We start from the raw sequence: 26,222 nt of genomic DNA on the forward strand, positions 1-26,222 counted from the left end.
GTTATCCAAATCATAAATATAAATTATTCTTAATCACACAACTGACTGTTTCTTTTATTATCTAATTAAAAAATATAAATACAAACAATATTAACTACTAAATCAATTTAATTTAATTTAAAAAAAACTCTTATTTCATTAAAGTAAATTTCAAGTAAAAAAAATGCAATGACAGGAGAGGTCTGGTGCAGAACGTTCTCTGACAAAAGATGCCAAAAACATGTGGAGGTGAAAAGTGTTTTGAGACATTTAAAAAAACGACCATTAACTTATTCTCCAAACATTTAAAAATAAGGATAACTGTTTAAAAAAACGATTAAAAAAAAACCTAAAAGGTCAGGACTAATCACTGCATGGGAACACAAAGAACTGTCTGTAAATGCAGGTTAACTTAGGTTGATGGTTCAGTTCCAATGATTTCATGGTGAAAAAGAAACAGTCAATTCAAAAATCTTTTCCAAATGCTTGCATTTATGATCCTCAGTTTCATACGGTGCTTCAACAACATCGATAAATTCAACAAATAAACTCAGAATCTCCAGAGACTGAACACAGAATCACATGTTCCAACTGCTGACGAGAGACACTGACGACGTTAACCGGTAACAACGAGTTTGTCACAGAAATATTGCAGTCGATTTGACCTTTTGTTGACGTGTGTCGCCTTCATTGTTGTGTGTGTTGTCGTCGTAAACACACGACATGCTACGTCGTGTAACATAAACGCACTCACGTAATCACGGGGAATATCTAAAGCCGACCGCGACATCACACGTCTCCATCTAAAGTATTTACGACCTTTATGTCTTCTTCGCAATCACGGTTTCACTCTGTGGATTCTCTCCCGTCGACCTTTGACCGGGCCTGAAGCCGTACGAGCCTCTTCACGTGTCGCTGCTGCTAATGAAGGGGTCGGGAGGAGTCGATGTTTGATGATCAATGATTGGTTCTGCCGCCGGTTTCTCATCCGACGCATTGATTGCTGTTCTATTCTGAGGCTCGCGGGAGAACTCTTCATCTGGAGTCGCTACACTTCCTGACAAGATTTGAGAAAATAGATCAGCTGCCGATGAGAGCGAGCTCATCGATCAGAGCTCGGATGGATCAGCCGAGTCACCCTGCTCGAGGTGGATCCTGCAGGATGAAGGTGATGAAGGTGATGATGGATGAGGAAGATCTATTAAATAGAACGTTTAGGACAGTTTATTCCTTAGTTGGGACTTTAAATAATTCAACAACTCTTACAACAGAAGTGTTGTGTATGTGACCCTGGGGCTGCTTGAGTTTTACACTGTATTCCCAGAATGCACCAGGGTATTGTCCCTCAGGATTGTTTTAAAATGTTTACTTTAATTTTCCTGAGCCAATCAGCATCCAGGCAATCTCTGATTCTTGAACCTCCCCACATTAAATAAGCAGCAAATTTAATTTATATTTTGTTGTATATTATTTTGAGTTTCCTGTGAATTTGGGCCATTTAGTCCAATTCCTTTTATAAAAATAATCTTTAAAAAAAAAAAGCAATCTCCAATTGTACCAACAACTTAATAAAAGCAGTTTTTATCCTCTGTATTCCCACTGCCTTTCATTCGAGGTACATCTTTTGATTGCAGAAAGTGCCATCACGCTCTAGATAGAAGGCAGTTATAGTCGACAACCTTTTCTTCACGGGTCAGAAGTGACAACTCAGTTTTCACACTGGCTTGTACGACAAAAGATCTGTGATCGCAGAATGGAATGGAATTGAAAATCTGAAATGATGGAAGATGAAATGTGAAGTCGCCGAGTTCACTTTACATGGTCATTTTGCAGGCTAGCAGAAAATACACACGTCATAGATGGATGGATGGATGGATAGATTGATGGTTGGATAAATGGATGGATAGATGGCTGGATAGATGGATGGATTGGTGATGGACAGATTGTTTGATGGATGGATGATTGATGGATGGATGGATAGCTGGATAGATGTTAGATAAATGGTTAGATGGATGATAGATAGATGTTAGATGGATAGATGGATAGATGGATGGATGGATAGATGGTTGGATGGATGGTTGGATGGATGGATTGATAGATAGATAGATTGATGGCTGGATAAATGGATGGATAGATGGTTGGATTGGTGATGGACAGATTGTTAGATGGATGGATGGATGGATGGACAGATGAATAAATAGATGGATAAATAGATGGTTGGATGAATGGATAGATTGTTGGTTGGATGGAAAGATGGATGGATAATTGATGGATAGATGATAGATGGTTCATGGATAGATGGTTGGAAAGATAGATGGATGGATGAATGGATAGATGGTTGAAAAGATAGATGGATGGATGGATGAATGGATAGATGGTTGGAAAGATGGATGGATGGATGGATGAATGGATAGATGGTTGGGTAGATGGATGGATGGATGGATGGATGAATGAATGGATAGATGGTTGGAAAGATAGATGGATGGATGGTCGAATGGATAGATGGTTGGAAAGATAGATGGATGGATGGATGAATGAATAGATGGTTGGAAAGATAGATGGATGGATGGATAGATGGTTAGAAAGATAGATGGATGGATGGATGGATGGTTAGAAAGATAGATGGATGGATGTATAGATATGTAGAGAAGTCTTTCATAAAGTTCTTGAACCATCTAAAGTCATGATCGTCAGGAACCGACTGGACGTGGAAGAAAAAACCAAGAGTCAGATGTTCGTTTCCCACATGAACTGGTTGTTTTTACTGCGTGTCAGTCACACAAACTGCTTACATTAATACACAAAGCGCTCACTGCGAAGACAAGCCGAACATCCTCAGCATGGGCGACCGAGCGAGCGGAGGCGGAGGCGACGACAGCGACCCCTGCACGACGGACGCAGGCTTCGCTCCACTCCCCCCCCCCCCTCTAACCTTGCGCTTCCAAGCATTAAAAGCACCCAGTTGACGCCCGGGGCGGGTCAATACAACACTCACAATGGGTGTAGATGTGATCGACGAAACTGTGGCAGGAGAGACAGAGAGAGTACGACCCGCTGACATGGCGTCGCCCCGGAAAGACTTCACGTCGCTCCGGGGCGACGCCACGCCACGCATTCAAACGGGAGTTGAGAGGAAGTAATCGCTCCACCGGTGACTGCTACCGACAGCTTTTTTTTCCCAAACTTTTTTGTCATCCACGAGTTGGAGTGCGACGCTCGTTGCGTCCAATAGATAGATGATATTTTTTCTTTTCTTTTTAAATGTCAGCGAACAAGGTAAGCTGGTGACTATATATGAAGACAACAACTACAACTTCCACAGCACTGGCGTCGGTTAATTTTTTTAAATACAGTACTCAAGCATTGGTTAGATTCAGTAAAAATTAACGGAAAAAAAGGAACGAAAATAGAGAAACATAGTCGCCATCACACCCCCCCGGCCCACGAAATAAGCTACTGTGTTGTCCCCGTTTCTTTTGTTTCACGACGTTAGCCCCCCCCCCCCCCCACCCCACCCGGGCTTTGACTCCTGGAGACCTCATCCGCCGAACCCTCCTTTTCGTTTTGGATAGTGTTGTCTTCACATAGACTCAGTAAAATGTTCTTATAAAGTCGGTCATTTCTCGTGCACATCCACCCTATTGCATGTTGACAGGTTTTTGCAGGATACAGTGGCGATCGTGAAGGCAGGCCGCGGGAGGGAGGGATGGGAGGGAGGGATGGGAGGGGGGGGACACGGTGGGTGGTAGGTCGGGAGGGGGGATCAGGGGGGTGAAGAGGTTTGTCAGGTGTGTGTGTGCTGAAGAGGGGTCTGGGTTGTTGTCAGCTCCTTGACGACGGCCTTTGAATCCGTGCAGACCTGAGTGGTGGTGCCTGAGTTAGTCTGTTCAGTGTCCGTCCTCCCTCCCGCAGGCCTCGCTGCTCTGAGGAGACAAATTAAAGACCGTCAAGGTCAAGGGGAAAACATTTTTTTTTAAAAACTCTCCTGGATCCTTAATCGTTTAAGTGTTTCAGTGACAATCGAACACGGCTGGAACACGTCTAAGGAGACGTCTTACCAACCCATAGAGGGCACCAGTGAGCTTGGGTCGGCTCACTGGTGCCCTCTATGGTCTTTACATTCAGATCAGACAACTGTGACAAGATCCTGAGGGGAGACCGGTCTACTGAGGACAAGAGGAGGCTGACACATTTGATTCTTGTGAGGGTTTGAATTTGATTCTGATAAAAAGTAGTGTCAGAAAACCTACAAGTTATTTCAGCGTAATGAGGTTTCGTTTTACTCCTATCCTATCTATTAGAGATGATACGTCTTGTAATTGTGTCTCTTCAAGCTCTGGTTTCAAGCTCATCATCACCCCTCGCCGTGAGTCATCCATGATGGCGGCTCAGATTGTTATGAATATGCAGCCGTGACTCAGTGTGTGAGAACTCCAACACCAGGGCCTTCTTCAACGTCACGAGACCCTGAGTCCTCATATGAGCAGGGATGGATATTAATCGCCTGCAGTTAATACAAAACTTTGCAGTGAGAATTCTGACCCGCTCTAGTAGAAGAACTCACATTTCTCCGATCCTTAAAACTCTTCACTGGCTGCCAGTTTCTTTCAGGATCAATTTTAAAATTCTGGTTCTTACTTTCAGATCTATTCATGGTCAGACTCCTCCTTACATCAGTGATCTTACACCCCAGCTCGGGCTCTGAGGTCTGTGGATCAGAATCTACTGATGGTTCCTGAACACACTTCTGGACCAGAGGAGAGAAATCCTTCCAGACTGTTGCTCCTAAGCTTTGGAAGGATCTTCGTCTCCCTCTGTGTTTGATGATCTACTGACTCCTTCAAGAAACATCTTAAGACATTTTTCTTTGTGCTTTTCCTTGATTTTCTGGGACTCCTGTGTCTGTCTCATGTGTCTTGACCTTTTAAAGCATGTATTTTAACTGTATATTGTTTTTGATTGTTAAAGCGCTTTGTGACCCTGGTCTAGAAAGGTGCTTTACAAATAACTATTACTTACTTACTTACTTTACTTACTACTAGTGATGATGAGTTGATGAGGCCTCATGATACAGCATTGTGGTGAAGAACTTTATTTTAAAAGGCCACTAGATGGTCCTCTAAGTTTAAAAAAAAAATGATGCCAGGTTTCATTGAATTAGTAGTTTAGCGCCAAACATTATAAAGCAGAGAGTGCCATCTAGTGGTCATTCAAAATAAAGAAACTGTATCATGATACATTGGGAAGGACATCTTTAAATAATATTTTTCAAGTCAAGAAGACTGAACAAGAAAATAGAAATAAAACCCAGACAAGATTAGATGAAATGAAGAGGATTTAAGTCTCTGATTGAACCGGTAGAACTGACTCTGCATTCAAACTCGCCACTCATGGACACAAATACAATTTAAATTTCACAGACGGCCAATTTAAAAACTTACATAACGTAACTCTGAAGAGTTTTTATCCAAGTATTATCAATTCTAAGTTAGATTACACATTTTCATCCGGGTTTTTCTGACAAATGAACGGTTTTGGGAACCATTTAACGGCATAATTATTTAAAAAAAATACATGTTTTATGTTCATATTAGCCACATTTATGGACTGCACCATCTTGTAGGGACATTGTTACATTGGAACACAATGTCAGCAAAAGACTTCTACAGCTGCTGCCAAATGGAACCATGATGTTCATATTGTTCACACAAGAAAAAAACGGTACGTTCGTAAAATAAAGTCTACAGTTATTATATATTTTAGGTCCTTCTTATGGTGGATGCTGAGAGAAATAAAAGACCTGACCAAAATCTAAATGGGACTGAGATATGAAAAAAGAGGTCATGTTGAAACTCTCTTAATATTATCCGAGGGTCCGCCAGACAGCGTTGACCACTGGGTGCGTTTCCGAGCGTCACCGTGGAGCGATAATTGCTCAGGTGAAAGTGTAATTGCAACCATATTTCCACCTCTAATGGTGATGTAATTACGACGTTCAATTTAGGACGCTTGTCTTTCATCAGCTCCTTTTCGCTGAGAGAGAACAGGGGCAGAGCCAGAGCAGCCCGAGAAGGTTCTGTTCCCACGGCACACCTACTATGAAAATACTGTGGAAACACTGCACCGCGCAGTGATTTCCTCTCCGGTGACGAGACGTTAAGCCTAATATTTCCTTCCTCGTAGGACAGAGGGGTGTCTGCTTTTAGATGATGTCATCATTAAGAGAAAAATGTGTGGCGTAATAGACCATCCGTTTTATTTCGTATGACATTATGCGTTAAGAATGAGTCGTGAAACAGCTTGTTCGACTCCAGTGTAGCTTTGTATTATCGGATGAAAAACGATGATATTCACTTCTTGAGAAACTCATGTTTTCGCTTCCTTTTTTTTTTTACTGAGAATCACAGCCACCATTTGTTAAAGGAGGAAAAAAGAATACAATGATTGAGTCACTGTTGACGACAAGACCACATCCCACATCACAAGCAGAAGAATAAACAAGAGAAAAAGAGGGATATTTATTGGATCTTAAAAAGAATAAGATCCGAGAGATTATGAAAACTTTTTTTTGTCAGATGACACCGGAGGTCGATAAACGACATTCAATGTTCTCTGACTTTTTAAAATCGCCTCCACGAGGGGTCTATCTTGCACAAGTGTGTTCTTTCGTGAAGTGTCGATTCCAGAACCAGAGCGTGGATCGAGTCTCCCGCGACGGAGCGCCAGTCTCCGGGCGATGCTCATACCTTGATGGGGCCGTCCACCGGGTCCAGTCCCTGCTCCGACAGCTGTTTCAAGGCACTTAGAGCAGCCTGAGAAGAGAGACAAGAACAGATGGCGGAGTGAGGGAGCGAGGCAGGCAGGGGAGGAAGAGATGGATTGAGTGGGAGGAGAATGAGTGTCACCCTTCAGCTGCTTTTCAAATAACACTTACTCTGGGAAACACGATGCCAGCGGGACACTTTCCCTTTCGTCTCCCTGTTGTCTTTGGCCGCTCTCTCCGCTGACCGTTTGGTCTAAAGCCGGCGTTCCAGCTCCTCTACATTGACTTCGACGTGAGCGACGTCGTGGAACCCGGAGCGCCAGCTGCACGAGTCCGTTCAATTACAATGCCAAGCGTATGGAGATATACATCTCTCAGACTCCGAGTATTCAGGGGAATACTTATTTTCAATTGCTGCTAATCACAACCAGGCACGCGGCAATCTGCCCCTCGCAGAAATTCTGTATCATCCGCATTTTCACACACTTTCCTTTGACAATTTTTTTTTTTTTTTACAGTGTAGCATAAATAATTGTTTCCTTATGCCAAAAATAATATGACGCAATTTCCTCACTTCTCATATCTTGCCTGTCTGTGCCAGCAGCAGTAATGTAATAAATGAAGAATGTGAACAGTTGGGAGGTTTTTTATGAGCACACGCTGAAGAGTTCCACGTCGCTGTCATTGGGAAGAACCGTGTGGAGGCTTTGGAAGCACATCTTGAACTCCAACTAACAAGATCTTTTTTTTTTGTTTTGAGTCAAGACAACAAGGGTTTTTTCAAGAGACAAGGACAAAAAACAGTCCATGTCATCAGCAAGAAAAGAGGATTTTCAATGAATAAGAAGTTAAGTCTAAATCAGCCACTGTTGCTTAAAGGGACAGTTTAACCAAAATTCAAACTCATTTTCGACTCATGTCGACTAAGGTTTGGTAGTAATCTGTTCCTTTTAAGAGTTATAGGCAAGAATGTTTTTTCATTTTATTCTCATGTAGCGGCTGAAGCTTCATTTTCGTCCAAAAACATCCAAATACCTTCATACTGCACGTCTGTAACGTCCCTATTGAAGACTCAACGGGAAGAATTATTCCGATAAAACAATTAACAATTATACATTTTAAGATCGTTCGTAGCAGACGTTTAATAAAACAATTCATATACAGACAGGAAGTACTCCGGGTAAATAGCGAGGCCACTTGAGTGTAGACAGTAGACTGCATGAGCTATGAACATACATTCTTGCCTATAACTCTAAAAAGGAACATATTAATAATCCAAACCCTTAGTCGCCATGAGGGTGAGTAGAAAATGAGTGAAGTTGGGTTGAAATATCACTTTAAGCAGGCATATTAAAAATGAAATTTTAGACCCTTCTATATCTTTTTTCTTAAAACAATTAAGCTTTAAACAGTATTCTCTCTAGGTTGCATTTCCAACACCATCTAGTTTTTGATGCGCTTGAATGTATTTATGAACTCACTGGACGTAAAAAAAAAGATTGTTTTGGCTTTTGACACATGTTCTACAACACATAGTATCATCATCATTAGTTTAACAATGCAGAACAAAAAATAAAATGATATCAAGGCTCATCGCTATGTCTCCACCTCTATGCTCAGAAGACGGTTTAGCGCTACAATTAAAGCAGTGACATTGAGTCATGTTGCAACAGATGCATCAGAGAAGCCGATGTCTTTAGTGAGCAGATAAAAGTGAACCAAAATACTTGAGAATATTGGCTTTGAAGACCCACTGTTGGCAGTGAATGTCTGGTGATCTAGGCTATTCAGCGTGTAATAAGTTCCGTTCCACTGCTTTGGTCGGCATTAAAGGTTTTGCAAACACGATCCAGTGTCTTTTTAAGGTGTATCTGAACAATTATTATTCAAACCTGTTTAACATTATCAACTGAGTCTACGATAATATAGGATAAAACAGTTGTAAATAAGGTGTAAAAAAACAGAGGAAAATGGATAAATTGTGCTTTCAGATACATCTTTAAGACGACTGTGAAGACTGGCTCGTGAGAGATTTTAGAGCAGGAACTCAATCTGGCCCGCAGACAATTTATGACCCGTTAGATAATATTCTATTTCCATGCGAAGTTTTCAAGAGTAAGTTTGGGCAGAACAAGCAACTCCATATTTGTACAAAAGTCAGATGGTTAAGGAATAAAAATGACCAAAAATGTTAGTATTATTATAACTTTGATTATATAGTTAGAATGCAGCAGATTTAAAAAAAACATCTAGGGACTAAATATAAATCAAATTGGAATCAAAAACTGATTATTTTAAACTGATTATTTTTATTCTTCAAGGATTAATCGTTGTTTGTGATGTATATTCTATAAGGAAACTCATCAAGATACCAAACCAAAGGCTTTTCCAGATAAAGAAAATTCTTAGATTAGCAACAAACCATTAACCTGCGAGATTAGAAGTCGTTTTTGTAAAATTGTATTGGAATTTACTGTTACATGTCATTTAGAATACTACCATCTACCCCTGAAGATTATCCAACCACTACATTATCTATGTATTTAAATAATTTAACTGTATTTTCTTTTACATCAAGAGAAACTGTTACAAAACAAAACTAAATGAATAAGAAAATATTTAAAAATGCTACGCTGTGACCAAACCGAATGAACCGAAACAAATGAAAATATACAAATATACAAAGAGTACAACACATGATTACTTCATCTACCTGTGTCAAGGGTGAACTTAAAAACTATTTAACTTTCTTAATTTGCCAATAAAAAAAACCCAACAACTTGAACTCAAGCAACAAGATCATAAGAAATGACGACAGGTTTTTCTTCACGGGACTCCACCACGAGAAAACAGAGATAAATCACGAAAGACTCAAGGAAACTCGTACATCACGCAGGGCTCACACTGACAAGAGGCCTTCCACACGTTCTCAGGTTGAAGAGGCAATTGAGATAAGACCAATCAGGTCGGATTCATCAGGGGCTACAAGATGGCCGTCGCACGCCACAATGTGCAGGGATCGAAATACTCTTATGAGCAATAAATTGTAAACAACTTCTTCACAACGGCTGCTTGTTTGTTGTATTTATTCAATCTATTTTGGGATGATTCTCCTCCCTGAGTAAATAACAGACTCCCATCTGTTGAAGGAGGGATGTGACTGCTGATAAACAACCATAAATCAGAGACTTCGACAGTGGCCGCTGCTGATATACGACAGGCAGGCGTAAGACTCGGGAGCCCCATGCCGGACAACAGAGTAAAGGGGGGAATACTGAGGCTATCTGTGGGAATGGCAGGCAGTGAAAACATTATTTTTTTAACCAGATAAGTGGGCCATCGTTAAAGGCCGCCTCTACATTGATGCATCAACACCAGAAGAGTGTGTTTAGTCTGAAGCTGTGACATGCAAAGTGCTGGCGTTCCATCTATGTCACGTTATTAAGTGGAATAGAGATGAGTCAGAGGATGACATGATGGGAAGACACTTCCTTTAGAAGCTCTTAATGGAAAGAACAACATTATCGAAGGCAGAAAAAAAAGATTTTGGTTCATGTTACTTATTCAAACAGTCAATGTTAAGACTGCACAGGAACATGGCATCGACAAGCCTCTGAGATTGGCTTGAAATTTGAAAGTCTATCCATGATTTGCGCCAAAATATCCAAGGTTTTGCCAACACCTATCCTCCAGAAAACATACAAAGGTTTAACTCTATTGAAGCACATACATACTATGACGTTATCTATCATCCAATCGCATTCTTTCTAGATAAGGCATGTACTAAGTGAGCCTTTCCATTATTATAGTGCAATTAATGTGAAAACCCAACTCTCCTGACTCACTCACATGTTTCAAATGTTGAATCTTCCTCTCCAAGATGCATTAAGTCTCTCATCATGACCATGTTTTGAACTTATTACTTTATAAAGTTCTCCCCCATCTGAAATCTCGGCAAAGAAGAGGTTACGAGAGTCCATTATGATGTAATAATCACCTCCTCCATCCAGCTGTAATCACACCCACTTTGTTTTTTTATACAATGAGTCCAATGGAGGTGGAGACTTCCTGGATTGATGACACGTGGTCACAAACCTCGTCGTTTTTTGACAAATCACAGCAGAGTGGGTGTGGTTTATGGTAACAAGATTTTAGCTTGAGAAAGTGTTTTCAGTGGGCGGGGCTTAAGATCATTTTCTAATGTAAATATTTCAATAAACAGAGTATTTTACAAACGGACACGTACTGATGATACAATAGAGGTCTAAGATCAATCACTTTGAAATCTAAATTCATTTAACTATTTGGACAGAATTGTTAAGTCGAAATATTGCTGCTAAAAGATTATTAGTAATGTTTAGAGAATGTTTTATATCAGACTTAATTCATAAAAACATGCAATAATAAATTGGAATCTATCTTATCTAATAAACTGTTGCAGCAGGTACATTTATTTTGACCTGAATACTCTTAATTAGCACAAAAACCTCAACGTGTTCACCAGATGAAACGGCTCAGATCTTATCACCAGCTGCAGTGACACCCATTTATTTCTGCTTAGGTTTAGTTCAAAGGCTTGACAGCGCTCATTTAGCGGTGCATTCTGTGTACATGGCCGAGCTCCTGATGTGGACTGACAAGGCTGACTCATTTTTCTTGGCCTGCTGGGACCCTAATGGTTCCACCAACAGAGGTTTTGCTTCCATCAACGCCACCGCCAGACAAAGAAGCAGTTTCTCAGGAGTCGGTGGCAGAAACCTGAAGGATCTGATGGATCGGTGGATCACAACCACCATGACAAATCAAACCGCAGTGACAGCTCAAGCTGCTGGACTGCGGAAGTCTGGTCAGACATTTTGCTGGGAACAGGAGACATCATGACGGAGCGAGATAAACTGGGAGAACAAAGCGAGTTTGGCTTAAGTCTTGACAAGAAACAGATCGCTGAGAAAAAATAAATAATAGGTAAAGAAAGTTAAGAAATGCTGAGATTTCAAGGCTTCATTCGGCCTCTTTGACCATCTTGACCTTTGTCAACCATCAAAGACAACAGGCCTGTCATGAGAAAAGACCACCAGCACAAGATTTACTCCCCGCAACATGTTTTCTTCCAGGATAAGTAGACGTATGAGGTGAGCCTGGGTTAATCCGATCTATCCAACATTAGGAGGAGAACACTTTGATCTGTGCAGACATAAACCTAATGTTTAATTAAACACTACCTTAAAATAAGGATCATATTTAAACTCATGATCCCGGGCAGATATTAAAGAAAATATTTGACTTACAACAGAGTCTTGATGATCTTGTATATGGACTTTACCACACTTTGATACAAGATTTAAGTCAGTAAATTCTTATTTTTTCCAGACTAAATCAACTTCTTGTTTCTACTCAGTATTAATCAATATGAATATAGACCCACAAATATGGATGAAGTTACGTTAGAAATTACAATTCCTTTGAAAGCACTGAGACAAAAACATCTGTCAAAAGAGTATTGGCCATAAATTGAGTCTCCAATCACCTACAGAGGATGATTTATTAAAGCGTTTCAAATGCATGTCGTGTTTTTCCACCTTGTTCTGGTTCTGGTTCTGGATGGAGCATAATTCATCAGTTCACAGCCAGACAAGTGGATTAGAATTTATTGATAAAACCTTCCAAAATCTAGGTTTAACTTAAAAACACTGCCAAAAATTAACCACCTGTTGCTTGCTCCATTGTTATTTAGCTGATTTCAGTCACAAAAACATTCACAAAATGATTCATTTATTCTGAAATTGGTTCAACTTCCCTAAATCGTGATTGACATTCATATTAAAAAATAATTTTCTGGGAACTAATGACTAATAATTCTAATTATTATTTTTAGAAACTTCTAAACGTATGACTCTCCAGTTGACAAATGTGCAATGGCATTGATCAATGAAAGCATCTTTGAAATGGTTTTATTATAACTTCAAAGGAGGATCTGTTTAAAATGTGAGTCAGTTTTAGTGTCGTTTTCAACAGTCAAAGAATTTAAAGTCGTAATAGGGAACGGGTGTGGCTCGTGATGTTTGCAGTTATTTTGTTTCCACGTCCAAGCCATTAAATTACATTTATTTCTTAACAAGAGAAGATAAATTCTGTATCATCTTAACTGTAGCTACAGTCGAAACACTGTTTAACTTTCCATAATTCTATTTCAACGTTAAGTGTGTGGATGGCCTGTTACCAAAACATATTTTGGCTCAACTATAAAGTGACCAATCATCCCGCTGAAAAATAGGATAACATGGAACATAAGCAGGATCAGTTCTAATGAAGATGATCTAAGGGAGGGCCACTAGACTAAACAATGACCCGAGTGGATTTCAAACAGGGTGTTTTATAGGCAGCAGGCAGGAGCTGGGAAGTTGGAAAATGAGTGTCTTGTTGTCAGGGCTGGATATATTGTTCTGCAGAGGGCTTGTTCTGTTTTCAAAAGGCCACATAAAACCTTGACTGTGCTCCCTCTTTTGCGCCCACTCCCAGAATCACAAAGAAACATGAGATACCAGAGAAGAGAAAATCCCCGTCATCTTTCCTTCTGTGTTAACCCTCTTGGCACCCCCATGCCAGCATATCACATCACTCCGACGCTCTTTAGATGCTTTTAAAATGTTATCTTTTGTGGATTTTTTCCCCCTTGTATCATATACTCTCTAGCTTCCTCTCATCTACCGGCTTTCATATCCTGGAAATTCTTTTCCTCTATCCACATCAAACCCCTGGATCGGGATAACAGGCACATTCCCGCGCAGCTCCAGAAGAACACCTGTGCAGGCATAAGTGCTGGCAGTGTATGCATCAATCTGTTAATGTGGTGCAATATGTACATGGATTCTTCAGGAACGGCAAGAGAAAATGTATTCAGAGCCTCTCTCCAAATCTATTCCTCACTCCGTCTCCAGATTTCACATCCTCTTCAACATCAGAGGCATTGATAAAAGAGGCAGTGTGTGCCTGGCAATGGCATAGCTGTAGCCTGACATGACGTTAATTCCTCTGAAGTAGCCTTTCATATCTGCCGCCGCACTTCTTGTGCAACAGTGGATTAACTGTAGCTTGCGAACAGCTGGGAGAGCTCACGTAGTTGATACAGGCGTGCAGATGCTGCCATGAGATGGCCATCAGAAACCCCGGTCTGTGTGCATAATTGGCTGGAGACGAGCACTGACGTATAGTTAAGAGTGGAACGTCCATGACGCTCCCCAGGGGAGCGGGCCTTCTCTGACATGGGAAGCCATAAATAAGGGCCCGGGGCGCAGCGCCATGTTATGCGTCATTTGGGCCGGAGAGGCCTGCTTTATCCCCTCCTATCACCGCACGGCCGAGCATGGCACCTCCTAGGGCGTAATTCAAAACACATGGGCAAAGGCCGAGGGGCAGAAGCATCCCGGCATACCAAAGTCCTACGGTGTCAGCAGAGCATCTCAGAGGAAACACAGATACAGCTGCAGACAGCTGCTTAGATAAAAAACAAATAAGTCATCGTCGATAACGCACTCAACCGAGTTGGTGAGAAGGAATTTATAAAGGTAAAATAGAATACACAGAGTCTTTTCTGAACCTTCCACTGATCTGTTGCCAGATCAAGATCGTAAACAATTCATAAAGAGTGGGCAGAGTGGAGAGAAATGACTTGGTGACAATAGTACACGTTTGTTTAGACTGCCTCAACTGCATCAATCATCCAAATGATTCAAATGTAGTCACTCCAGCATGCAGGACAAAGTGTCTACTAAGACAAAACATGAACATTTCAACCACAGTCCAAGCTATTGAACACACAAACATTGGCAGAATAAGTAGTTTTATTCAACAGACTTCTATTTCATTCCCTCTCTTCGCCAGGGCATAGTGACAACTACAAAAACGGAGAGCGTATATCTGGGAGTAACTTTCAATGTGACTGCGAGGGGCATTTGTGGACCAGAGGAATAACTTGTTTCATTAGTGTCGACATGAAACCAAACAATTTTTTTAACCACAACACTGACTTTTATATCTCTTTGAATATATGTGGATTATGCTTATGCTTTTTTTTTAATAAGAAAACCTTACCCAAAGAAATCAAAGCAAAATATTAAAGATAAGGTTAGATTTGTCTCAACATGACTCATTATTTTATTAATAGCCCAAACCTTGACATCCCAGTATGACGCGGTCTAAGGAGAAGCAACAACCCACGGATAGAAAGTTTACCAAAGAGTATTTACAACTCATTATCTCTACAGATATACGCAGATATGATGGAATAGAAACGGTGAGTCAATGCTATGACCACAGTTCAATGTCATCTTGGTGACGAAATATATACAACTCATTTAAGACTCATGCACCAAACTTTTGTTCTAGAGTCAGGACCACCAACGGTAGTAAGTGTAGCAAACTTACAGTATATGAAAGATGACTCATGGTCGGACACTGTCCCGACACAGTCATGTTTCATCAGGTTTTTCCAGAGTTCAGAGCAGCGTAATTGCTTAATGTTCTTCTGAGATGATAAACCTTTTAATGCCCACTCGGAGAATCTTATTGAATTGTACTTAAATAGCCCCCGGGAGGAACAAACCACTGTGGGAAGAAAAGCCTGCCTTCAGACACTCGCCCTCTTATTAGCCAAGTGATACCGATCAGTCCCGCGGGGTGGCTAACTTCTCCTTTGGTGATTTTTTTTTCCAACTGTTGCATTTGTTTCCAAGATAATGATTAAACAGTTTCACTAGCCTTGCTTTTTTTTGCCAACTCTGATTGCGGAACCTAACGATGATTTGACTTTTGTTCAAATGAAGCTGACTTTGTGATGAAGTGTAAAGCCTCGTACAACTGATGACTTGTTCACCGTGTGCCTGGGAAACAAAGCACAACTCTTGTGTAACACAAAGCTTTTACTTCCAGGGACCAGTGGCCAGGTTTCTCCGAGACTCTTGCTGATAATGATAAACATCTTTAAAAGAGAGCCGCTGATCCTAATCCAGATTAAATCAAGCTTTAGAAATTGGATTAGGTGATGATTAAAAACAGGCCTTTTCCATTGATAACCCGAGTGCCTACGTGACTCTGGTTTATCTTGACCGGCTCAAATGGTTTTGACTGTCTTTTTGAATGGATGAGGCGAGACCAAATTTGTCCCTTCACCGAAGACAAAAGAAAATAAGAGACAAATCTTTTCGGCATTTTTCGCCAAGGGTTCGCAACAGTCAACATCCTCCATCCTCTTGTACTCCATAGTCAGACCTACAATCTTTATGTCCTCGTTGATTGTGTTAAACTTCTTCTACTTTATAGCTTCATTGCCAACATTATTTAGCAAACACCCCTCCTTATTATATGATATATCCATTATAATATTATCTTCCTTGTCACTCAAAATGAGTACAAGGAAATAATTTACATTTCTGTCAATGGTACTTTGTCTTAGAGAAGTGAGGGGGGAAAGTAGGTATAATTGATATATATAATATTTTATTATAGTTATTTGTGGTTTGTATTTCAAGTGTGTGTAGAATAAACCGTTCCAACAACTTAGCCGTCTTTACATCCTGCTAAACAAAAATTAAATCCTGCAAGATCCCCGCGACAACTGAGGACGAGAGGATAGTATAGAGTTTGCTCCAACAGCTTTTAAAGATGATATTTGGACATAATACATTTTTTTAGTAATATCAATTTAGCCAAAAGGGAGTGGAAAAATCAAATATTACTAAAATGCTGTGCCCCCAAAAATAATTCCAAAATCCATGAAAGTGTATCAAAGTATATGGAACCGTGTCAGATGTGAGCTGAATAAATCATATTGAATCGTATTGTGAGAATAGCGTATCGCTACAGCCACAAACAATATGGCAGGTCTTACTACTCAACTTTGATCTACCCTTTTAACTTTTCTGTCTATCATGACAGTCATATCCACCTATCTCACCGTTTCTGCGCTCTCCTCTACACCTCCCTTGATCTCTGTCCAAAGTTCAAAGCTGTTGTCGATCAATGAACTGTAATGACATCACTTTTGTCCAAATAGGTAACCAACCTTTCAGTATACAGCCTAGTTCCTACACACCATTACAACCACTAAGATCCAGTAAACTTGTGTGGGAGAAGCATAGTTAGAAACAGGCATTTTTCAGGCTCAGCTATCACGTCATTCATCTCTGCCTTCTTGTATTATAAATAACCTCTTTTTAAAATGTCATTCCGGGAAGAAGTGCAATAATTGTGAGCAAGCATTGTAGGATTTTCATCAGCCAACAACTGCCTCACAGTTGAGTCCTAGACACGGGCCAAAATCATGTTCCTAATAAACACTGTGTGATCAAATTAGGGGAACGTCTTTGGCAATAAAGACATCGGGACATAATTTGCGTGTTAAAAAAGCACATCAGACATGACAAGAAAAAGTAAACTAGAGCCGAGGAAAGCTGTAGAAACAGGGATGTAAAGGGTTAAGAGCGAGGTGAGTGTCTTACAGTTAGAAACACCAGCTGTGTGCAATAATTCCTGACAATTACCATCACAAGTATTCCTCTTGTCAAATTTAATAGTGTGTTTTTGAGTGTGTGTCGAATAGGCAATAATATCCAGGAACTCGAGAGGACACACAGTTACACAGCATTTCAGAGCTTCCTCTTCTTCTGCCGTTTGATCACCTGGAACATACCAGTGGGGTATCCTGTGAAATATGCTGCTCCGTGTTATAATTTGTTTTGGATTTTAAAAAAAAGAGATCAAGCCGAGATTGCCTCAAGCCTCACTCTGCGACTTGAGCCAACTCAATCCAATGTGCCCAGGGGAGCCCCTCAAGTGTTATGAAAACCCTACCATGTTTCCATGACGACTGGAAATGTGTGCTACAGGGACAGATTATGTCTTAAGCATGTTTACTAAAAACAATAAATTCCTGTGCTCTTATATCAAGAGGCATGCCTGGCTGAAAAAACTCCTCTTGCCAGGATTGACTCCATGAAAGAGTCCAGGGGCCACACTAACTAGCCATAGATGGTAATTCGTACTGAAAAACACATGTCTTTCTTTAAATGTTACTACCACACCATTAAGCTGGCTTGAAGAAAGCAGAGCTGTCACACAACCTTCATAAACAATTGGAAGAAACCTCCAGAGGAACAAAGTGCGTGCTTATGTGACGAGCCAAAACAGACTGATGTGAGCATGAAGGGCCCTTAAGTATGAGGAAACATTTTTTTAGGATTAACATTTAAACCTTAAAGAAATAGATAAGATTGTTTTGGAGCTTAGGTTCATTGTGAGAAAAAAACAAACACATATAAGGTTGGATATTGATGAGGTAATGAATATGATACGATATGAGTTATGACAGCTTTGTAAATAACTTTAACTTTGTTTTTGTACCGTAATTCGTAATTAATCCTGTTATCTATCCAACTTTCTATCCATCCATTCTGCTATCTATCCAGGTATCTAACCATCCAACCATCTATCCAACTATCTATACATTCACCCACCTATCACGCCATCTACCCACCCAACTATCCATCCATTCACCTATTTATCCATCCATCCAGCTATATATCTATTTATCCAAGTCCCTGTCCATCCATCAACAAATCTAACTATCTATCCATCAATCCAGCTCTTTACCCATCCATCAAGCTATCCATCCATCCAGCTATATATCCATGTATCTAGCTATCTATCCATCCTACCACATATCCATCCATCCATCCAGCTATATATCTATCTTTCTCTACAGTCAAAGACAAAACAAATTCTGATAGATTTCCAAGTATCAAATCATTAAACAATATTAAAAGTCAAACTTATGTTGTATAACTTAATCTTAGATCTTCTTAGAGCCTTGTTTGAACAACTCGACTTCCCCCCATTAATGCTGACTGCAGGTGACCTGAGGTCGTCTTACGAGGGAAGATTCTTATGTGATTCTTGCGAGTAAATCTGAAAGTGCGAGTGAGTACTTAATCCTTTGTGGGCCCTTTTTACGAGCCACCTCACACATTTTACAACACGGCCAACAGACAGTAAACACCAGCTAAGCGCTGTGCTTTAACACGTGATTAAGACACAGCTAATTAGACTGTGGCCTGTAAAACTGTGAGAAGAACCATAAAAAAAGGGAGTAGACACAGTCCTGAGAAACTGAGCTATGGCATAGCCAGGAGATGTTTAGGAAACCGCAGGCCACTGACAAATGACCAAGCTTTGGTTTCTCATTTCTGTTGCCTGCCTCCCATGAAAATGTAAATAGCAGACTTTCTCCGGTAAAAAAGTGCAACCCCCCCCTGACCACCATCCATCCATGCCTTCATTCTTCTCACTGTCTTCCTATGCAGTGGATGGTCTCATGAAAACAGAGGTCAGGGTACTAATGGAGGACCTCATGGCCTGTGAGCCTCTGGAAACAACACCCCTACTCGCTGCTCTCTTATAAATCAAGGAAGGCTTCATTGAGAGTGGCGGAGTCCTCAGATGTCCCGGCCATTTCTCAATTCAAAGTCCTCTTGAAGACTCACACGGTTCCACATTTCCCTGAGAGGTTGGGAGACGGTGTAGAATAGGAAATGTGAAACATGGAAAAGAAGAAAGACAAACGGGCTACTTGACAAGAACAGAGATCCTTTCTCGGGGACGGGTTAAATGTTGGGATTGGATTCAATCTGACGTTGGACTGACATTCGGATAGAAAAAAAGTGAAAATACAATAGCACGACCAGCAAAAAGTGCATGAAAAAACATCTCACCATAACGCTGAATCAGCAACTGCTCTGGAGTGGTTACAACAGTATATTTGCATCTATGTTTATTTGATTGTATGCAGACGATGGTGTTCTGTGTATGTGTGTCTAGTAGCTTTTATAGACTTTGTGCCAATGTGTGAGTTTGTGTTTTAGCATTATTTATATGGAATGAGGACTCTGAAACAGAAGATGTGTTTCTAAAAAGAGTTAAATATCACTAGTCAAGAGTCACGCCTCACATGCTGAAAATAAAACTTTCAGACAATAATAATCATTCAAACAGAAATTATATTTTTTCAGTGTGGCCCCATGACAAATGTCTCAGGGACCAGCATCTGTATAGATGTACTTAGACATAACTCTGCCAAGTAGATTATTTTACCTGACTTACAAAAAGTAACTAAATTTTGCCTGCCAAAAAATCAAAGTAATGGACACTTCTGACAATGTATTAATTTATTTATTGATTTTGTGTTGTCAGATTTTCCTGGTTTTCACCCGAGTTAGCAACAATGAAAAGACAAAATGAAACATGTTTTAATAATTTCTACATGTACACTTTTGTACCCAGTTCTATTCATTCACTACTTTTTCAGGCGTGTCGTGAAAGCTTTATCTTCTAAATTTAAACTTTATTGTTTTATTAAGTCTGCTAAAGATAAAACAAATATATATATATATATATTACTTTCTCTTAAAATAAATTACCAAACCAATGAAAGACTTAACTTTACAAATGAGGAGTTTATGCTTGTAAAAATATAGATAATATGATCAATAATCAAGTCTAGAAACATGGAGTACAAAGGTACTACACCTAGTACTTTTATTTATTTGAGTTCACACATGCACTCACTCACACACACACACTATTTGCTTTAACAGTTGACCGTGTGACACCTCAGTCGTAACTGGTGTTAACTCCTCTTGTGGCTGTTGTTTTGAGCGTTACAAAATGTCTGCTGAGAATGTGTTAACATCCAGATGAGAGGATGGTGGAAGCCGGCCGGGTGGAAGAGCAGGAGGAAGAGTGGGGGGTCTCAGACAGACAGAAAAACATTCCCCAGTCGTTACGCTCATCTCCATAACTCAGTACACAGAGCCACAAAGGCCTGATCCTGACATGGGACATTAATGACCCGACTCCTATGGCTAGGAGCGACGCTACGTACGGCTGAACAATGAGGGTCACTTGGTGCAAGATTCATGACCGAGACTGACCACGTATTACCTCGAAGATTTAAACACGAAGGAAGAGTTTCTATTAGGGTTTAAAAAATAAAAGGTGTTTCAACAAGTTAAGATTCTGGAGGATCTAATTTCATCGAGTCAAAAAGACAAAACAAAAAGGACACAATAGCTGCTTCTTGTGAAGACAAGTCTATACCTAAAGTTACAACGTAAGCGGTTTGGAACACTCGCCCTGTGATTATCTTCTTCTTTTTTTTTAACCACAAGATGTATCGGTTTAGTTTAATTAAAATGAGTGTTTTCAGTGAGATTCCAGAGAAGAACACAATTCAATAGTGTTTTGAAGAAATAAGAGAACATTAAATGCAAAATTATTTTATTCAAGCACTCAGTGCAAAAAGAAACTATAAATCTTTATTAATAAGGTAAAAAAAACACTGTCTGAATTATTATTTAGGAGCTGAATCACCAACAGTTTTACTTTACTTGACACAATCATCCTTTGAAGAGCCAGGGAATTAGATCTAAGTAAGTAAGTAATTTTTATTTGTATAGCGCTTTTCCAGACCAGGGTCACAAAGCGCTTAAACAATCAAAACAATATTCAATAAAGTATATATTTTAAAGATCAAGATAAAACTGATAACACAACAGGAGTTCCAGAAAATCAAGGAAAAGCCTGAACAAATAGAAGAAACATTGTTGTTTGCATTAGTTTGTAGTGCGAATATTGATCCTAGAGTTTATGCATTAATAGTTTGCAAAAATATACCTTAAGAATCGAGCAGAAAAAGCATATTCCACGTTGTTTCCAACAGGCATGTTAATTCATTGACCTTTAAAGACACAATAGGTGATAAAGTCAAAGGGTGATGTAAAAAAAAAACAGATAAAAATAAAAGTTTTTTAAAAGTACTACTTTCAAATCATCACAAAAACATGAGAAAACTCCCACAAACTGATTCGGGTTTAATTAAAACATCAAACCCATTTTACATTCGCCGATTATGAAACCTTTGTCAACGGCGAAACACATTGTGAGGTTTGGACGAAAAGGTGTTTCTCTGCAGAGGTGTCTCACATCACACATTGTCACGGCACACAGAGCTGTGGAAGAGAATAGAGCCTTATCTCTCAGACCTTTTCAGCAAGTCCAACTATCACCCGGTATCAAATGACATTAACGAACCACAGACGCCACAAAGAGGCAGGCAGCAGATTATTTGACTGCCTCGCATATGTTTCCCATTGAGGTGTGAAGTGTGATGGTTTAGAGACCTGTATCTACGACATATTTGTGTGTGTTGTAAATCACACTTAGCATAATGAGAGTGAAGATACTGGGCCACTGCCTAAACATCTTCCTCTCCTTAGCATGGAGGTGATAATTAATGTAACACCTTTGTCGAGTAACACTAGCAGGGTGTACTGAAACAACAAAGAGGGGGAATCACAATGAAAATGCCTATAAGGGCTATACATAAGAATGAATGTGGACTCTATAGGAACGGATGCACCATATGTAAAGGTGCAGTAAGTGCTTCACCAGACTGATTGAGTTTAATATGTTGTGTATATATACTGTATTAGAGCAAAAATTACTCAGGAATAATACACATCCTTTGTTTCTTCTGCCATTAGATGTTACATCAGATCTCTTCCTCATGCTTGACGTGCACTTTTTACTTTTTGTGGGCATGTTTTGGAAAGTTTATTTATGTCTTGTTGAATGTTTTGTATGTATTCATTGTATTTATGTAATTATTTGATTGTTTTCACATGTATTTGTTCATGGATGTGTGTACAGATGGATGTGTTATTGCTGCTGCTTCTCCTCTGTGGGTTTAATAAGACATCTATCTATCCATCCATTCACTTACTTATAATCTACTTTCTCATCTCTTTAATTATAAAATATATTCAATTGATACATGGTCAAACTTCATTCAGGTGAAAAAAACACATACAATATAACGTTCAAAGGTTTAAATGTACATATTAAAGAAGATAAAGTGTGTTTGCCTATAAAAAAAACTTTTTTTCCCAATAAACGTTTTACTGCAAAAGTGTGATAATACCACATCAAATTAACCGTAAAAAAACGACAACTTGGTTCTAAGAGTCCACTTGGAGCTTTCAACACGTCTCATGTGGCAAGTCCATGTTTATCCGGGCCCCACTCATCTCCGTTAAAAAGGACAGTGAGTCGTATCTCCTCTTGTCTCATTCTTCACCGTCGACAATCTTCAATCCATCAGTTTCTCCTCAGCTCGCTCTCATTTCACCAACTATCAGCTGCCTCCTCCATCATTCTTTCACTGCTCCTATCCAGTCCCATCTCACTCCGATCTACGGCACTGAAAGGTGTTTCCTGAAGAGGCCTTCGCAGGGAGATTAATGGGACGGATCGCTCCGCACATGCCTCCATCTTCAGAGGCCAAGAGTTGGACAAAGTCACACAAGTCTTTGACAAGATGGCTTTGGACGGAAAGATTAGGTTGACTCTTGCACAATGCATTCAATATTAAACATGGTCATAGAGCAGAGGTTGGTCGCATTAAAGGTATGCATTACCGCTGAATAAAGGGATCATACATCAAAAAACTAAGCACATTTTATTATTTCTTCTTATGACATAAACCCACCACCAAGGGACTCCAACATATCATTGTATCTCCAGCAAGGAATCTGATCGTCTCTGAGCGAGAATATTTGGTTTCACAACAATGACATATGAAGACGAGACGGACACGACGGACAAGAAGGGAGGAGAAGCTGTCTGACAGCTGCGATTGCAGCTTGGGTAACACTGCAGCGAGACCCCCTGAGTAGCACTGAATGTGGAAACGTCTGTGTCGAGTCAGGAAGGAGGACTTCAAACGCAACCCTATGCAGCTCCCTCTCCCGTGGTGTTCCCTAACTACATAGAGGATCCTGGTCCGCTGTCCCGCTAGTTATCTGGGGCATGAAAATATGCTTCTTGCAACCCAACAATGTGTTTTCAAGCTTCTTCATGACAACGTATGCATTTCGTTATCCGTGCCATTTCACAAATGATTGTTTACTCAACGTAGGGTACTGTTGTTATGCAAACAATCGAACAAAGATGGTCATAGATGACAACAATATTGAGTAGAAACAAAGGCGATGGTTAAAAGTGCATCAGAGTAACTACATTCTGAATTTTTACTTTCATTTTCTCTATTCAAGTCACTATCTTTGCTCATTTGTTGCCCCATCAGGCTTTTAACAGATGTAGTGAATCCATTCAATCGCTTCATATGCAATAATAAATGGCCCAGAATACACTTATCTCTTTCATACATGCATTATGTGACTGTAATACTGGGCCACACAGCTGAGAACAATGAGGTTTCTCTACCAGTAATGATCCAACTTGGAGAGATATTGAATCAATTTCTGTTGAATGTCAGCTCCCAGCATAGGATTGATGTACGGCAGAAAGTCCAGAAACATCTGAATGAGACCCCCACTTTGTCACAATATAGCCCAATTTGGGGCAATCATCTCTTTGTTCCGGGAAGAAAAGACGGGGGATTTAAGTCGTGGAATAAGTCAAATTAAAGGTTTGTACGCATCAGGAAACAATCATATTAAAACATTTGAGGAACTGAAATGAGACACGAAATCCCACGACAACAATTTTTTTAAAGTATTTACAGTTGGTGCATTTTATTCGATCTAACCAGGTGGGAACCAGAAAACTTAAGCTATCCTTTTTGGACGAAATAACAATCAAAGAACCTTCTAAGGGGAATTATTTCAGAAATCTATGATATTTTTAACTGTTATTCATCAGAATCTGCAGAGACCAAATTAAGGGCATGGAATGAGGACCTACCAGTGGAAGTGTCTGTTGAAAACTGTGAAAATACATGTAAAAGGGCCCATAAACTCTCAGCTAACACACTTTGGAAATTCATTTAATATAAATGGCTAATAAGAGTGTGTATAACTCCGGAGAAACTAAATAATTTCAGCCCAAATATCCCAGACTTAGGCAACAGATGCCAACTAGAAAAAGGACATTTTTTTATTGTGTATGGGAGTGTTCAAAGATTCTTAAATTCTTATAGAACTGTATATTTTACAAGCCAAAAAATGTATCGTTCTGACGTGGAACAGTTGCTGGTTGCAAGGACTGTCTCATTTGTTTCTGTATGAAAAGATCACCTATTCATTGAAGGACAAAGAAAAGCATTTTGGAAATATTTGGGGACATTTTCTTGAATATCTCACAGAAAAAGACGTATCGCATATAATGGAGGTACCAGATTAAAGACAATTTTTTTTTATAAATGCGTATACTTATTGTACTGAATGCAAAATGCAGCGCTTTGTGTTTTATTTTACTTCTTTATCGATTTTATTTGTATTTATTTTGTGTGTGTGTAGGGGGAGTGGGGTGGGGTCTGTTTGTTATAGTATTTTTTTGTTTTGTTTTATGTTTGTTTGTTGTTTGAATGTTTTGCAATAACTCAAAAATATAATTAAAAAGATGTTTAAAAAAAAAAAAAGTAAAGTAAAACTATCTATCTAGTACTGTGACACCTCCAATCACAATTTCACAATTTATTCAAGATTTCAACCGATTTCAGTCCTCAAACTTTTTAGTAAAATGTATTTCTTATACAAATTAATAGACTATCCAATACTATATTTTTTTAATCATTATTATTTCAACTCAACTGAGTGCACGAGTTGGGCTTTGCCTCCATCAGACAAATATTATTTTTCAACGATACATTATCAAGAAATGACGGGAGATCTGTCGGTTCTAAAAGGCAAATGAACGGTAAGGAAACTTGAATTCTCTGCTGGGATCTAATGTCAATGTTAAAAAAAAACAGCATATGGAGATGTTGTCTCTCTGACTGAGACTGAGATATCGTTTTTGGTTTGTTCACAATAGAATAGTACTTGCTGTACCAAACTGGAAACCCAATTTCCTGCAGGAGATCTCCAAAGGGATTAATAAAATCAATCTATCCATCTATCCTAAAAAAAAAAAATATTATCTATGAATTACGTCAATACATTCTCATTATTTGAAATAATAAAGTCCGTGTAGCAAAATCCGATCAGCTAGATCCGACCTTGATTTTGCAGTCCTGGACCGACCCAGCTGACAGGGAGGTCGAGCTCCTGGGACTGTGTGGCAGCTCAGCTGAGGACATTAATGCACGCAAGCTTTCGTCATCACACGCCCAAACACACAGCAGCACACAAGAGTCCAGTGGTGGACAACAGTCACCCTGTCATCTTCGATTGCAGGCCGCTCATGTCGCACCAGTGACACCTCACATACAGCTCAGTGGGCCTCGGCCCCCCTGGTGTCCCACTGCCGCCACAGACGGACGGTCAGACAGTTACTTCAGCTCTGGAGAACAAACACAGAAATCAGCTTGTCTCGGAAGCGTGCAGTCCAGTTGGAAATGAAGACTAAAAATGCCTTGCACCGGAGGGCTTTCCACTGAGCAGCATTGACGGAACAGAATGGATGTGAC

The 26,222-nt window shown here is 39.8% G+C and overlaps 1 protein-coding gene across 2 annotated transcripts in view; it reads right to left on the reverse strand.

The window, feature by feature from the left end:
• Positions 1–3,580: 3,580 nt before the first annotated feature.
• The window catches only part of stau2 (staufen double-stranded RNA binding protein 2), a 71,037-nt gene continuing 48,395 nt past the window's right edge, over positions 3,581–26,222 (reverse strand). For both annotated transcript variants that reach the window (XM_087788979.1, XM_087788978.1), the window contains exons 14-15: positions 6,726–6,791; positions 3,581–3,902 (exon numbers count right to left, since the gene is read on the reverse strand). In XM_087788979.1, the coding sequence (XP_087645105.1) occupies positions 3,867–3,902; positions 6,726–6,791 (102 nt within the window). In that variant the 3' untranslated portion in view covers positions 3,581–3,866. The remainder of the gene's footprint in view (positions 3,903–6,725; positions 6,792–26,222) is intronic.

The sequence above is a fragment of the Callionymus lyra genome, chromosome 4 (assembly GCF_982586985.1).
Source record: "Callionymus lyra chromosome 4, fCalLyr1.hap1.1, whole genome shotgun sequence".
Classification (NCBI taxonomy): Eukaryota; Metazoa; Chordata; class Actinopteri; order Syngnathiformes; family Callionymidae; genus Callionymus; species Callionymus lyra.